This window comes from Gopherus flavomarginatus, chromosome 10 (assembly GCF_025201925.1).
Source record: "Gopherus flavomarginatus isolate rGopFla2 chromosome 10, rGopFla2.mat.asm, whole genome shotgun sequence".
In the NCBI taxonomy this organism is placed as follows: Eukaryota; Metazoa; Chordata; order Testudines; family Testudinidae; genus Gopherus; species Gopherus flavomarginatus.
Genome location: NC_066626.1, coordinates 44,794,691 through 44,811,879, shown reverse-complemented (window position 1 = coordinate 44,811,879; position 17,189 = coordinate 44,794,691). Strand labels below are relative to the sequence as shown.

Genomic DNA, 17,189 nt, shown 5'->3' with positions numbered 1-17,189 from the left:
GAAGTAAAGATAGCTACTGTCTCTGGTTGGGGGAATTATTTATATGGGCAGAAGTTCTATACTTTATGTGATGCTGGAGGTCAGGCTAGATGATCATACTTGGCCCTTCTGGACTTAGAATCTATTAATATAGGTTTCAGAGTAGCAGCCGTGGTTCTCCTAATCTATTAATATAGTGACCCAAGTTAGAATTTGGTCAGGAAACTGGTCTACCATTAAATAAATCCTGGGCCATGTTACGGCAATACATCTGTAAGAGCAGATCTACACTTAAAAGGCTGCATTGGCACAGCTGCAGTGCTTCAGTGAAGATGCTACTATGCCAACAGGAGAGTTTCTCCCATCAGCGTAGTTAATCCACTTCCTCAGGAGGCGGTAGCTATGTCAATGGGAGAAGCCTTCCCTCTACACAGCACGGTCTACTCCAAGAGTTAGGTTGGTATAACTGCATCGCTCAGGGATGAGTATTTTCCACACCTCTGAGTGATGTAGTTATACCTATGTAAGTTTCCTAGAAAGTCCATGCTGCAGCAAAGTGCCTCTTAATCCGCATGGAAATACTCAGAGTTCCCTTCCTGCACATTAGTAGTCCACAGCAACATAAACTGGCCAATATAAAGTGGCCTCTCCCCTGGCCCCAGCCCTGGGGCTGCTGTGGCACGGAGAGAGCTTGGGGGGAGTTCTCTCTCCCTGTTGCAGCCCTGGGGCAGCCTGCACCCCAAACCCCTCATCTCTGGCCCAACTCTAGAGCCTGCACCCCTAGCCAGAGCCTCACCCTCCCCCCACACCCTGACAGTTTGCCCTAGCCCTGAGCCCCCTCCCTCACCTCACACCCTTGACCCAACCCCAGAGTCTGCACCCTCAGCTGCAGCCCTCACCCCCCCTGCACCTAACCCTCTGCCCTGAGCGTCCTCCCACACTCTGAACCGCTAGCCCCCACCCCTGCCGCTCATCACCTCCATATTGGTGCACATAAAATTCATTCCACATATGGATGTAAAAAGTTGGATGGAACATTGGTACTGAGATGTGAGCCATGAACTCTTGGGTTTAGAAGCAGTAGCTTTAGTGCCTGAGCAATCTGAAGGAGAGACTGTAATAGCTGTTGGTAGTGACAGTCTTTCATTGTCTTCTGGGAACAAGCTCATCACAACTCAATGCTGGGTAACACTCTAAAAGTGTTAAAGTCTTCTCCTCAAACAAATCACAAGATTATTCCATGCTCTCTTTTTTTTTAAAGCCTTGCTAGGGATCATGGGTTAGCTAACCTGAATTAAGAATACACTTTTTATTTGTCACATTGTGTGGTCACACAGGTTTAGAACCCAGTCTGTAGAGGTAGTAGATAGCTAGCATCTCCAGGCTGCCCCCCACCAGAGTGGAAATTAATTTGGCTGCACTTCTCATGACCTGCTATGGACACAGACCAGGGAAGTTCCACCTCAAGGGTTTGACAGACAGCAGTCTCATGGGGTTCCTTATTGGTTCCCTTCCCTATATAAACCCGAAGGGTGGTTTTAGGCAACAGTGTGAGTTTCTGGTAGTTGCTATGACTGTTCCTGCACATGAATGCCTGGCCTGACTTGGACTTTGCTTCCTGACTCAAGTTCTGAGCCTTGGTGTTGACCCTGGCCTGGAACCCAACTATGAGCTCCTCTGCTACTCCCAGCCTCAGGTTTGCCCTTGTTATGACCCTTAGCCCTGGCTGCTCTTGTTGGGATCCTGACAAGTATAGACATCTCCTAAGGCCAGTGGTGCCTGTATTGGCAGGGACAGAGCCTCCTTGGGGTGGTAGGAGAGGGGCAAAAGTAGCAGTTTTCCCTTGGCCTTCTCTTTGACAGGGCCTCCAAACTGAGGCAGTGTGACCTGGTGCACTGGGTCACAAAGCCACTCACTGAAATTTGGCCTGGTGGCCCCTCTGTCATAAGGGAGGGGCTGCTGGGCCAAACCTGAGTGGCTCCATGCTGAGCTGAAGTGAGAGTGATTCAGCTCTGTATCCATGTGAAAACTTTCTGCCTAAAGCTCATCTTACACTAGAAAGGGCTTGCTGGTATAGCTATACTAGCAAACCTCATCAGGAGATGAAGTTTTGTGCTGTTGCTGGTATAGCTTGTAGCAGTTCCTGAGATTAAATAAGCTAAACTGCAAAAAGACTTTCCCAGTATTATTGTCTGCACTAGGGCTTTTGTCATGATAAAAATGTCATAAAGAATCATGCCCCTAACTATTATACCAGCAAAAGTTTCTCATGTAGACCTGGCCTAAGTTAGTTATAAATTCTGGTCTAAACACAGATTTTTTTTTTATTGCTTTAACTATATTGGTTTCTTCTGGGAATCTCAACACCACACTAGTGCCCAGTTTCCCAGGGAACGATTCTGCTTCAGAGTTCAAGGCAGGGCACAAACTCTGGCTGCTTGTGCAATTTCTTTCTCCTGCATGGAATCTTGTATAACCCCAAACTAACAACATAGCAAGTCTTCCCAACAGTTTCAATGGAGCTTTCGTGCCAAGAAAAAGAACATAGCCACCTGGTCACACCTGCCATAACAATATATTAAAAGCACTATTAAGCAAAGCTCTGCTATGCATTCAGATACAGTACAAGTCACTTGGGAGTTATGGGAAGTGGCCAGTCTGATCAGATTTGTGATAGTCCTATGGAGTGGAGATGTCAGGACTGCTCTGCTGCAGCACCACTGATGTTCTCAGTGCTGGAAGGAGTCTCTTTTGCTTGTGGGGAGATTTTTAAAGTTCATTTGTTTGTGAAAGGTGCCAAAACTGACAGTATCTGAAGCTTGCAATCCTCTTTGTCTATAGCATGAGTACAGTGTAGGCAGCAGCGAGGCAAGCTTCCTTGCAGCACTCTAAGTGTAAATTGACTAGTGACCCCCTTTGGAGAGGAGTGAGGGAATCAAACGGCTTCCATTCAGACCTGGAATTTTCTGCTGTTGATTACTGCAAGTTGTGATGGTGTTTCGTTTTAGGAACTGGATTGACACCACCAATTTTACACAGGTCACCAATGGTCATGAGACGGCATCAACTTTCAGTCACTAGCTGCCTGGTACAGATTCAAATAATCAAAAAGTAAATTTCACAGTATCTTATTACCAATTCCTATATTATCTAGGCCCTTAAATGGACTCACCCAGATTCTGATCACTGTTCCCTCTGTGTAAACGGGAGTGAGTAGCACTAGTCTGGATTTAAACCATCACCAATGAGTTTAGGTTTTGGCCCCCTTTTTTTTTCTTTCAATTTCTTCATCATCCTTTGAAGTCATTTGCAGCAGGGAAGCTGATGTGAGTTGGTTGCTGTCTGTGACTTTCAGGTAGCTGGTAGCATTGTACTTCCAAAATGTCTCCAACATACACCTCTCCAAGCTCACTCTAAGCTATTTAAAGACTCAAGTATTCCAATTGGCTGTAGATGGACAACTAAACCACCACATGAAACAAAAAATTAATTTTGAGGGCTTATTAACCACTGTTAATTAGTCTACTTGCTTCTGAGCCTGCTTCTAGAAAAGATCTTTGTAAACTTGTCACAACAAAACTTCCAAAACATTGTTAGAAGCTTGCAGCTGAAGTGATTGAACGTGAATGAGGTTCTCAGTATTCTGATGTCTTCTAAAATCTATTGGGGTGCCCACATTCTTATGTAAAAAAAAAAAAAATTATGTAGCACCTATTGAGAACACTGCTTTGGTCACCTTGCAGTAAGTGTATCCCAGTTCCTAAAGCACTGTCTGTTGGCCTGAACTCATGGCCAAATATTGGCAGCTTTTATTAAATCTTTGCATGTTTTTTCATTTTTAAAAAAACATTGAGAACTAAGATTATGAACATCTGGGACCTACAGTAACTGGTGTGGCTGGGTGTTTCACCCAAAGACTCTGGGTGAATGTCTGCACTGCAGAGTAAAACAGGTCTCTAGGCTGGGTGTTGACCATACTCCTGCCCTTACCATCCACACAGGAAAAATTCCTAACCCAGGCTGGAGGATGCTTTAAACTTGGGCTAGCAGGCACTGCAGAGTGTACAAGTTTGAGCTCCAGTTCTGCTTCAGCCCAAGCTGGCAATCCACCTACTTAATCTTGCACTTAGGACAGAAGAATCCCATGCACTGCTACAGACTAGGGACCAAATGGCTAGGCAGCAGTTCTGCAGAAAAGGACCTAGAGGTTCCAATGGAAAAGAAGCTGGATATGAGTCAACAGTGTGCCCTTGTTGCCAAGAAGGCTAATGGCATTTTGGGCTGTATAAGTAGGGCCATTGCCAGCAGATCAAGGGATGTGATCATGCCCCTCTATTTGACACTGGTGAGGCCTCATCTGGAGTACTGTGTCCAGTTTTGGGTCCCACACTACAAGAAGGATGTGGAAAAATTGAAACGAATCCAGTGGAGGGCAACAAAAATGATTAGGGGGCTGGAGCACATGACTTATGAGGAGAGGCTGAAGGAACTGGGATTGTTTAGTCTACAGAAGAGACAAATGAGGGGGGATTTGATAGCTACTTTCAACTACCTGAAAGGAGGTTCCAAAGAGGATGGATCTAGACTGTTCTCAGTGGTACCAGATGACAACCAAGGAGTAATGGTCTCAAGTTGCAGTGGGGGAGGTTTAGGTTGGATATTAGGAGGGTGGTGAAGCACTGGAATGGGTTACCTAGGGAGGTGGTGGAAACTCCTTCCTTAGAGGTTTTTAAGGTCAGGCTTGACAAAGCCCTGGCTGGGATAATTTAGTTGGGGATTGGTCCTGCTCTGAGCAGGGGGTTGGACTAGATGATTTCCTGAGGTCCCTCAGAACCCTGATATTCTATGATACTTTGCAGTGAGGACAGAGGTTAATCAAGCACAGGTGTTATTTGGCCTCCAGTGCTAGCACATAATTTCACCAGAGCTGTATTTTCCTGCCTGCATCATCTCTTCTGCATTGCAAGTCACCTACACTGGTTCAGCATTTTAATTGCACATTTGCCTGCTCTTCCACAGCATTTGTACAGAGATGCTATCCAAGAAATCCTCCTCCTGTGCTACCAGTTGGCCAGAAGCTGACACCAGCTTTCTGGCAAAACTGTAGTGTGATATCAGTAGGGCCAATAATTTGGTCAAATGTAACTGAAATCTCTACCTTTTCATTTCTTTCTGGTCCTCTAAATGCAAGAGCAGTCAGTTGGGTCAGTGTGCTACAAATCACTTTGAATTTCTTAATGACATTCTCATTAAAGGTCTAAGTGCCAAAGGCTGTTTGTCACCTTGAGAGCTGTCTACATCCATACTGAGTAATTCCATTTGTACATTCTTTACACAAAGTATTCTCCTGGCAGGGCTACAGACATCAGCTCCATGCTAGGATGGAGAGAGAGAGCACCCTGTGAATGAATTCCTAGAGCAGCCCAGTTCATTACCTTGCTGAGAACCAAGGCGTATCTCAGCATATAGTCTAGTGGAGCATATTTGTGGGCAGTTACCTTGGCCTGACTTGGGTAGGGCTTTTCAGTGGGATGCTCCACCCAGGCTAGGCTAACAAGGACTAATTCTAGGTATGTCTGTGCTGCAATCTAAGCCCAGGGTCAGTAGGACTTGAGCCCATAGGGTCTTGTTAGTAAGATTGGGCTTGAGCATCCACACTGAATGTTAATCCTAGTTTTTCTGAACCTAGGTCTCACATCTGTGCTCAGGAGTCTGGAGTGTATTATGCAGACCCAAGTCACATCTGCCTATCCCAGGCTTCTTAACATCCTCCCCAGCTGTAGCCACTCTAGCCCTTTGTGAAACATTGAGTGGGGGGGAACGTGATTGTCCACCCCATGTTACAGGAAGTTGTCACAACCCATCAATACAACCTGCTGAGCCAGCAACTTGGTGGAGTCCCCATTTGAAGAACTTGTCTTGCTTGGGCTTTCACTCCTGTTTCAGGAGATGCTGTTTAACATTTCAATGGCATTTTCTGTCCCACTAAATTGGGCTCTATTGGAAAAGTTCATGATGCCAAAGTTTTCCATAGATCAGGAGTCTACATTCATGGACAAACTTAGACACTATTCCCACTACGTGACATTATCAATGGAGTAATTGTCCCCACTGTTCTAGGGGACCTCACACTTATGAAACTGTATCTTGATCTTGGGGGGGGGGGGCGGTGAAGGTTCAATTGCACACTCAGCAGATGTAGAATGGTGGTTTAATGTGCGTTTGGCAGATTGAAATCGCTCTGGCACTGTTCACAGACCTTTTTGGATTCCTGCATCCTCAATGCTGTCTGTGGAGAGCACAGCAAGACACAGAACATGATCTTTTAAAGCCAAAGATGAGCCACTGGCCCCTGAATGGCCCTATGATTGCTGAACTGGCACACTCAGCCAGACAGCGTACCGGGGCACAGAATACACACATGCAACAAAAATCAGGGATGGTCTGTGCGCCCACAGTATGGACTTGCATGGACAATGGAAGAGGGAGAAGAGTAAGTTTATGACTGTGTTTTTACAGCAAAGTAAACAATAGTGTACTGTCACTGTACTCAGTGAATGGCGGGAATTGCTTGTCTTGAATTTTAATTATGAATGAGATGATTTTATGAAATGGGGTGGAGAGGTGCACCACGTGGGAGGAACTGTGGATTTTCATGAGGGATTGATATAAATGGATGTGTTGAAAAATTGTTTGGATACAACTTCCCAGCTGTGTTTATTATTTGAAATATACATTATACAATGTGATATAATGATAGAAATAAACTTTATCAGTAAAATAGAAGCCTTTATTTGTGATCATGGTTGTATTACAAAAAAACAAACAAACATTAAAGCATTGGCAGGCAGGCCAGCTGCCACTACAATACCAAACACCAGTAATTAACCAACATCAAAACCAGTGACATGCACAAAATGACATGCACAAAACAAACACCAAACAGTGAAACCAGTGTCAACAAATATATTCCTTACTTTTGCGTGTTGTAGCTCTGGGGGCTAGTTTGCCTTTATTAGATTTACTGCTTTGCATTATGTTCAGCATTAATGGAAGAAACCTACAGGCCTGTATCCTGTAAGACATTAGCTTCAGCAAGTTAGCATATGAGCTGTGAACAGATAAGCATTGCACAGATAAACGGCCCAGTGGAAAACCCCAAGTATTTGGGGAGCTGAAAATAGAGTTTATGGGGAAATTCTGATCATGGGTACATGAGTCAACCACAGAAATGTCCTGGCAACAAACTGACGTACATGAGATACATCTAAGGCTAGCCTGCTTGCTTGCCTACATATCTTTTCTTATAAGTTTCTTATGGGTTTGATTATTTTATTAGAATAGGTTTATATTAGAGTATATTTGGGCTGTAACACAAGGGACCTGCAGGCCACATCCTGTATGTTGAGCGAAAGTAAAATTAGCATACATATGTCTGGGACCTTTCACGTAGATAGATGGTGATGAGCTAAAGCATACGGTCCATGTATGGCTGCGACCTTGAACATAGAGGATGGGCTGAAGTAGGTTGGCATAGGGGCTTTTCTAAGTTCATAAGTTTAAAAGGGTAATAGGTACACTACAACTGGGAACTTGGAAACAACTGAAATAACCAATAAGGACAGAAATAACAAAGTTGATACCTAATCATAAAAAGGCCATGGTAATGAATTGATGTATAATATAGTAAGTTGAGATCATTGATATACTAACCTATAGGAAAAAGACACTCCAACATTAGTAAGGTGAGGAAATACAAATAAGGAAAAGGGGGGAAAATCCCCCACTGAATATGCATCATGCATAGCGGTGTCAGTGTAACATATTATAAAAGTGGCATCTCAGCCTAGGAGCAGTAGGAGGGAGGGATGTAGTCCATGGGAGTTGCCAGAACGTTGGCCACTGGTGGTGATGGGGAAGGTGTTGAGGAAGATGATTAACATTTCAGGTTGTTCTACAGGAGCTGGTGTGAGTATATGGATATGCAGATGTACATTCTGTAGTATCTCTATCTACCTTACTTAGTTGGGAATTATGAGTTTGTGACTGTGCTAAATGTATTAAACTATTTGTAAATATTATAAAAGTGTTCCTATATTGTGAGTGTTGCCACTGTGCATACGGGGTTCCCAGCTATATAATAATTTAAATAATACTGGGCCTGAGTTTGGGGCAAGAACCCAGCAAACCTCAAAGTGATAACTGAGGAGTCTTAAGTAATCAATATAATTAATACATAATCTACAGATCAGGCAACAGTGTCCCTGTACCCCGTTCTCCTTTTTGTTTCTTGTGCATTTTGCTCACACTTAGCACCATTGGAGGGGCATAGAAGCCTGGAGCGGTACACTTTTCCTATCCAGCTAGTGTTAAATCCAAGCTACATGGGCCACATAACCATGGAATTGTCCAATGCGTTCCTGGTCTGCAACACATGGTACTGTGGAGGGGACTCAGGGCGTGGTGTGGCTGCAGCAAGAGCCTGTATTCTTGCCGCCATTAGCATAAGCAGCCTCTCAGAGGTCTGTCTGCTGCACTGTCTTCCTCCCTCAAGCAGCATTTCCAGTTCCAGAAATTAGGCTGCAAGTCTCCTCGTGTTCCGCAATTCTCTCCTCTTGCTCTGCAGGCTGTCAGGGCCTTGCCACATGCCATTAATCCTTTTCCCCTTTGATATTGCACCTGCTCATTGCCCCTGTCCAGAATGTCCACTAGAAGTTCATCATGGAAACACTTCCTCTTGGACTGCTCCATGACAGTTTGAAATCTCAGTAGAGACCTGTCATGCTACCTTTGTGGATAAATACCATGAAAACAGTGTATCAGGTGTAGTGCAGATGCACCTTTGAGTCACAGCCACTGCCTTCACTGTCTCCTTCATCCTAATCCTGAAAGACATCCTGACCAGACCAAGCCAAAGAGAGGGAGGCAAATGACATTACCTCCTCCGGTTCCAGCTGCCTCCCAGATACCAGCCGGAAAGCAAGACTTTGTCACACACCCCTCCTCCCACACACACACCTGTTGTGTGTTCTTTTCCTTTCCCATCTTATTTCTTCTCTTTCCTATCCTTCTCCTTTTTCTTTCCATCTAATAAAAGTCTGTCTTAGCCAGCCACAGCTGTATATTCTGCAATACTGCTGTAAGCCTGTCACCAACACAAGGCAGCTAAATGCAATGCCCTAAACAGCCTAAACCTGATACAAGTTTGCCAGGTCATCAAAGCGGTGACTATCCCTGTAAGCTGTGCTTGTGTTTCTCCAGTAATAGGGTTGCAAGTATCGTTATCTGTTAGTCTTGTTTTGTCTCCTAAGAAACAAAATCTGACTTTAGCAGCAACAGCTCCAGTCCATTGCAACTTCCTCCATGTCGTTTCCCCCCCAAAAGAATAGGTAATACTATCTTTAATACCATTTAAAAATCTGTCTGATGGGGGGCTTCCTTTGAAAAGCTCTCTACAGCTAAAGGGAAAGAGAACAAGAGATGTTGTTACAATCAAAGCCTTACTTAATAGTTTATATTTCAAAAGCTTTAACTGTTTTTCTTTCTCTTCTGTATCTTTAATAAAAGGTTAAAATGGCATTTCATGGTATGTTTCCATGGTACTAAGCAAGCCAAGGGCTCTGTCTACTTTGTTTAGCACTGTATAATGTTCACCAGTAACTGGGTCATGGTAACACCTTTAACTCTTTAGGCCACTTTATTTCATATAAATGAATACAGTGTGAACTTGTCCTTCATTTGAGGCAGCTAAGGGGCCTCACCTAAAGCAAGGTATAAGGAATCTGCCCAAAATAGGACCATGTGGGTGGAGGGTTCCAGCCGGTAAGGTTTTGGGGTGTGTATCTGTATGGGTATGTTTACACAGCAGCAGGGAGGGTACATCTGATGTTGGGTGTGTCTATTACTGAGACCAACAAGTGCTCAGCAATGCTGAAAAACAGGCCCAGGGTCTGGATACACAAAGTGACTTAGACATTTCAATGTGGAACATTGTGGCACCTAACTTTAGGCACCCAAAAAATCACAAGAATAACACTGCAATTCACAAAGCCTGAGTTAGGTGCCTAGGTTCCCTATACAATGAATGGGGAGAGATGGGCACCTTAGAATGAGATCCACAAAAACCAGCACACTAGGTGGAGAGCCACTAAGATAGTCAATGGGAAATGCGGAGGACAGGACACAGAGATCGGCACTGCCTATCTCTGCTTCGTGATAAAGTTTGCAGATGACACAAAAATTGGGGGAGTGATAAATAATGAAGAGGACTGGTCACTGATTCAGAGTGATCTGGATTGCTTGATAAACTGAGTGCAAGCAAACAATATGTATTTTAAAATGGGTAAATGTATACATCTGAGAACAAAAAACAGTGACCGTATTTACAGGATGGAGGACTCTACGCTGGCAAGCAGTGACTTTGAAAAAGACTTGGGGAGCATGGTGGCTAATCAGCTGAACATGAGCTGCCAGTGCGGCGCTGTGACCAAAAGAGTTAATGTGGTCCTGGGATGCATAAACAGAGGCATCTTGAGTAGGAGTACAGAGGTTATTTCACCTCTGTATTTGGCACTGGTGAAGCTGCTGCTGGACTCCTGTGTCCAGAATTCAAAAAGGATGTTGATAAATTGGAGAGGTTCAGAGAAGAGTCACAAGAATGATGAAAGAACTAGAAAAATGCCTTCTTGTGAAAGAGTCAAGGAGTTCAATCTATTTAGTTTAACAAAGGGAAGGTTAAGGGGTGATTTGACTGCAGTCTATAAGTGTCTATATGGGGAACAAAACATTTAATAATTGGCTCATCAATCTAGCAGAGAAAGGTATAACACGATCCAATGGCTGGAAGATGAAGCTGGACAAATTCAGACTGGAAATAAGGCATAAATTCTTAAGGGTGAGAGTACGGTAATTAACCCTTGGCAAATTGTTCCAGTGCTTGTGGCAAATTCTCCATCACCGACAATTTTTAAATTAAGGTTGGATGTTTTTCTAAAAGATATTCTGTCAGAATTATTTTGCGGAAGTTTTATGGCCTATTTTATATGGAAATTCAAACTAGATGATCACAGTGGTCCCTTAGGGCCTTAGAATCTATGTCTCTATGATCCACAAACAAAAACCTGTCTCCTGGCACCTAAGATGTTTCCTGTGGGAATGAGTTAGGTACCTGCCTTACTACACCCAAAATGGCCTGAGGAGGTGCTGCCACTGCTGCTTACATTGTAACTTTTAGCCCACTATAGCACTCACCTGGGAAGTGGAAGAAACAGGTTCAATTACCCCTCTCCCAGAACAAGGTCTCCTTTCTCCTAGGTGAGTGCTCTAGCCACCGAACTATGACCTCTTCTAACATGGGGTTTCCTCAGTCTCTCCTACTGGAGCTGTTTCACTGTGGATAAATAATAAAAAAATGATTGGACTAGGGGGACTGGACCTGTGGTCTTCTGTGTTCCAGCTGGGTGCCATTCTCGCTCTCTCTTCCTGACCCAATGACTATTGAAGTATTTCTCCACAGTGTAACAGCCAGTGGGCCAGAGAGAGAGATTTTGAATGGGACAGACTTTGAATGGGACCCCGCCCTGCAGGTGGCCTCTGAGCATGCTCCCTGGATCAGGGTTGCCCCTGAACTCCTGTTCTGCCCCGTTTTTGTGAATCACTCTGTGGCTTAAGCAAGAGATAGACGGGCAGACACCTAGAGGGAGGCAGCAGTGTGTATGCCCAGAGGCCAAAACTTAGTTGCTGAGCGAACTTTTACCATGACAACTTAGGCACCAAGGGAGTTTAGAGCCTACAAGGTTTGGTGGGAGTTTTGTGGATTTCAGCGGAGCCCAAACTGGGATTTACTTACATGCAAGGCTCAGTTGCCTAAGTGTTTAGGCCAAGGGGCTCAAGTTGGGTACCTCAGATCAATGTTGGCCCTGCTAGCTTTGACACTGTTGGTATTGGGCAAGTACTAGCTAAGCGCCCCCTGATGGCCGCGCTAAGTCAGCATAATGTGGGGCTGAAAGGCAGCCCGGGCTCACTCCGAACCTGGCCGGGGATTTGCTGAGAGGCTCGTGGCTTTTCAGTGGGCTGAACTCGTGTATCCAGCCAGCACCCAAACCTACCACCTGAGCGCCCCCGGTTTGGGTGCCACGAGGGAAGTTTCGGCCGGCTCCAGCCGGGCCCGGGCAAGGAAAGAGCCACGTTGACTCTGCAATTTGCAGCCTGGAAACGAGTGAGCGGGAGGAGCAGCTGCATGGCTGCGGTTGCTGGACACGGGCCAGCCTGTGCGCACTGGGTACGAGCCGAGGCGGGGAGATGCTGCCGAGCCCCGCCACGCAGGAACCCGAGCAGGGAGGGGGCTGCTCCCTCTCGCTCTCTACCCCGTGGGAGCAGCAGCAGCCGGGCTCCCCAGCACCTTGGCTGCATCCCGCCGCCGGCTGACGCGGGCGGGAGCCAATCAGGGCGCGGGGCCCGAACTGCCTTGTGACAGGCGAGGCGGCCCTGGCCAGCGCCGCGCAGCCCAAGCTGGGGAGCTGGAAGCCTGGGCGCAGAGCGCAGCTGCTCCGAGTAAGGCGAGGGAGGGCTCACAGCGGCTGCTCCGCAGCGGGACTCGCACACAGACGCGCATCCTCTTCCTGAGCAGCACCCCCGCTCTCCCCCCGGCAGCACCAGCGCGAGGGGGGCTTGGAGCGAGACAAAGCAAAGATGGCAGGGATCCTAGCCTGGTTCTGGAACGAGCGGTTCTGGCTGCCGCACAATGTCACCTGGGCCGATCTGAAGAACACGGAGGAAGCCTCCTTCCCCCAGGCTGAGGATCTGTACCTCGCCTTCCCCCTGGCCTTCTGCATCTTCATGATCCGGCTGGTCTTCGAAAGGTAACGCTGGGCAAGTGGGGCCACCGCACCGCCGCCTGCGCTCAGCGCCGGGCTACCGGCTCTCGCCCCGGGCAGGGGGCTGCCTGCTGCTGGCTGCAGCGCGTGTGGGGCAGGAGGGGCTGCTGCTGGCCATGGGGAGGGAAGAGAGGGGGTCCCATCCAGCTTGCCGCGGGGAGATGCTTGAGCTCCTGCTGCTGCTCTCACCTGGCTCGCCCGGCCAGGGGCAGACACCAAAGGTGGAGGCGCTTTGGAGTTGATTTCCTCTCTCTGCCCGCTCGTCTCCCTGGCCCTCCAGCTCGTGCCATCAGTGCAGACTGTCTAGCTGGTGGGCAGCCCAGCGACATGCTCCCGCGTTGGCACTAGGAGGCGAAATTTCATCGGGCATGTTCAGCAGCCCTCCACTCGGTTGTGCAGGGCTGGCGGTGGGCATCGTCTGAGGCTGAAGTGTGTTGACAGTGTAAACCACCCTTTACCCCCCTTTTCTGCCTAGTCCTGGCCCTAACCTGCGTCTAAACTGTCATGGGGACGGGTCGCAGTCTGATGGGAGACTCTGAGCTCTTAGGTGCATGTTGTGAAATGTGTGTCAAGTCTTGGAATTTGCTTGTAGAAAAAGAATAAATTAGGAAGGGATTAATGTAATAGAATATCTTTGGCAAGTTTAGTAAATACTCAGTTTTAGCTTTTAACTTCTGAGCCCAAATGGCAAGTTTTTTATTTTCTCAATGAGCTCTTTGTTAACTGTCTGTTAATTCATGACATACTCTGAACCTCTCCCATTCTGGCATCTTAAGCCTTTGATATTAAATCTTTAAAGGTTCTTAGTATTAATGGGAAAAAACAGGTTCCATAGTGTTTTCCCCCCACATGCCAGGAAACAAACTGACCTAATGAGGAGTTTGTCTATTTTGAACTAAAATTCTGTGTAAACCTCACTGAGTTTTCTTAGTGGAACAATTTGATTTAAAAAAGAGCTATTTACAGTAGCTTTATCTATGCTATCTATATCATTTTATATAGATTACACTGGGTGGCAGGATTGGTTCTTGTAATCTGTTGCTGGAGACCTTGACCGTGCTGAAGCTTTGTTCTGTATTCCATTGTACAATGCACCTTATGATAGCTGCATGTTATGGTTTTAAATGTGTATATTACAGCTGAACACTAGTCAAGATTAATTAGTACATGCTTGTAAAGTGGCTTAAAAATAAGGGGCTATAATTGCCACATTTTATTTTACTAATTTCTATTCTAATTTCATACACTCCTATTGATGTAGCAGTGTAGGAAATCATAAATCTAAGCAATAATACTCAAAGTGTAATCTGAAATTAGGATTCAGATGATGAAAGTAATGCACTATTGATGCTATTAAGAATAAAATTGAAACTCAGTGTTTTCATTGAAGGCTGTGTCCTGGATTGCATCAGTCTAAACAGATTTTTTTTTAAAAGCTAATATGAAAACTTGTATATCAAAGGGTCATGTTCTTCCAAAGTAAATATTTACTTGCTATGGACATTCAGTTACTTCTGTTTAACATAGCTGTCCTTGAGTGGATAAAGAGATCATTGAGTAAAGCAGGTTGCTCACGTGTGCTCATTTTTGGGTAGATTAGTATGCCACGTCAAGAAAGATGATATTCACTTTATCTGTGAAGAACAAAAGAATGGTTCCATTTGCAAACACCTACATATTCTTGGCAGAATCTTCCTCTGTAATGATTACAAGATGTTCAAAAGGACACATGAAGAGTAACAATTATTACATTCCACACGGAATATCTGTATCCTCAAAGGTTAATAAAACATTTGGTCACCCTGGAAAGCTGAGACCTACAAAACTCTCATCACCTCTCACACGCATTTCATTTTCACAGTCTGAGCAAAGGTGTTAGCATTTGCTGCCTGGAATTGTGGTTTGTGAAATATTCAGCTGTTTTCATTACCCAGCTGGGAAGAAATGTTCATGTTGAAAAATGGCCACAGCCTTTGTTTGATTGTTGTCTTTAGAATAATTGTTTTGTGCTGCTTTATGGACTTGGGTCACAAGTGAAGGTGTATCTGGAAATCGGAGACTTTCCAGTTTTGATTTAGATGTTGAACAAGAATATAATAAATTAAGTAAAACAAAGTACTCTGTACTCTCTCAGTAACATCCAAGAACTGGCCTCCGGTCTTGCCTCTCCATCCTTACAGTTACCCTGTTGTACTGAAGGGACTTGAGGTAAGAGCATGATGTTGGGTATGGTGCCATATGAGCTGCAATATGTAAGCACAGCAGGGCTAGTTCAGGTTGGAAGAAAAGTTAACTAATCAGAGAATTTAAGCCTGAGCTTTGAATTGCCTTGTTTTTTTGTTGGTTATAATGCAACCTTTAATTAGCTTTTCATAGTTCTTTTCCTTTCTCAAGTAGTTCAAAAATAATTTAATAAAATCTTATATTTTATAAATACATAGTTACTCAGATAAGAAAAGCAACTAATTTTCATAATCCTTCATTGTAGGTAGGGCCAATAATCCACTTCCTGAAATGTATGCTGTTAGCCAGATGGAACATAACAGCTTCCTGCAGTGCTGTCGTTAGCTGGCATTGGAAAATATATTTGTGTTTCAGTGCTACTCTCTTTTTGAAGCCAATTGCAAAGCTCCCAGTGATATTCATGAGTGCAGGTTTAGGCCCTTAGTGTGGCATTAATCAATGTAGTATGGAGCGATTGTAATATTAAAATGGAGATACTCATTAAAACAAGCCAACACTCATCTCGGTCCTACTGTCATTGAACTAAGTGGGAGGTCTGTCATTGACTTCAGTGGGAACAGGATCAAGACCTAATAATAATTATTTTATTAATTATTATGTAGTAATTTATTTTTGTGAAAGATAGTATTTGAGAACGGCTACTTCTGAGGTGTGGCTTCTTTAAGAAACCAGGAAGTAGAGCCCTGAGGGCGAAGAAGAGGACCCCAGAGGGTCATGGAGAAACCTAGAGAGGGGGTGCCCGTAAGACTCCTGGAATAAAAGTTTGTTCTTGTTTGCATTTAAATTTGAGTGGTCTTCAAGATTATGGAATATCACAGTGGTAATGAGGATGTTCGACCCAAGTGTGCCTCCAGCTACTGTGCAGTTCCCTGTTTCTGTGACTGCACCAGCCCTGTACCTGATGCTACCAGGGGATTCACCCTTGCCATGTACCAAATGGATCGCAGCATTCAATGTGTGCTTGATGGCGGCTGGTCTGGAAACAGCACTTGAAGCTTGCCAGTGCACACTCCTACTCCACGCGCTAGGTACCCGAGAGACTTTCAGATCTTTTCAACTTGGGAGACCAGCACATCGTATTAGGAAGTGGTAAGGGCGCTAGCAGTACACTGTCACCCCGCACTCAGAGCTATGTTCGAGTGCATTTAGTTTCATCAGAGAGCACAGCTCCCCAGGACATTGGTCTGGAACTGGCAGTTATATGCAAATTTGCATCCCTAACTGATGAGATGATTCAGGATCAGTTAAAGGACTGGATTTTGTCACTATGTTGTGGAAGTGCCTCCTGATGCGACCAAATTCCCTGACTCTCCACAGGGTGGTGGAGATTGGCTGTCAATTTGAATTTGCAGTCCAGATCCCAAACCCTCCAGGTTCTTCTTCTTCTGGGGCATCATTCACACCATCCATTGCTGCAGCCACCCTGGTACAGTGCATTGATAGAGGTTCAGGTAACTATGTGGGAGTTATAGGGCAGCATCCTCATCATTGGTGGACTCAGGAGCAGAGTGCCAGCATGGATCCTTGCTGCAGCAACTCCTGTCACTGTCAGAGATCCGGGAGTGTCCAGCCCAGGGACAAATGTGCTGCCAATGTGGAAAACTTAACCATTTTGCCAGAGGTGTTGCTCTCCCCCAGCCATCACCTATATGGATGACCAGGAGATGGAGGAAGATTCCATGCCTGAGGGGATCAACTTGGTGACACGGGACTGAGAATATCTTGAAATCTGCCCCTGCCATTTAGCAAGTGTGAAGATATTGCTGCTGGTGGACACTGGAACACTAATAAACGACACCACACACCACAGATATTTTACCTTGCGGCCAGTGTAGTCCATGCTATCCGAATATGCCAATGCAAAAATCGCTTTGCTAGGGATGGTGAATCTCCCTGTGATGTAATATCAACAAGAAGCAGGATTGTTTCCATTTTACATGGTCCATTCTGGGGCCAGCCTTCTCAGGCTGGATTTTTTCCAGGTACTGGGCTCTAAAGTGTTAGACTCACAGAACATAGAAATCCATTTTGGGAGAATGATTGGAGAGAAGACTGGAGGTCTCCTCTGGTCTTGGCTGTGGATCATCTATG

General features: G+C 45.3%; 1 protein-coding gene across 2 annotated transcripts in view; it reads left to right on the top strand.

Moving 5' to 3' along the window:
* The first annotated feature begins 12,447 nt into the window (after window positions 1-12,447).
* The window catches only part of CERS6 (ceramide synthase 6), a 222,737-nt gene continuing 217,995 nt past the window's right edge, over window positions 12,448-17,189 (top strand). For both annotated transcript variants that reach the window (XM_050916286.1, XM_050916285.1), the window contains exon 1: window positions 12,448-12,839. In XM_050916286.1, the coding sequence (XP_050772243.1) occupies window positions 12,670-12,839 (170 nt within the window). In that variant the 5' untranslated portion in view covers window positions 12,448-12,669. The remainder of the gene's footprint in view (window positions 12,840-17,189) is intronic.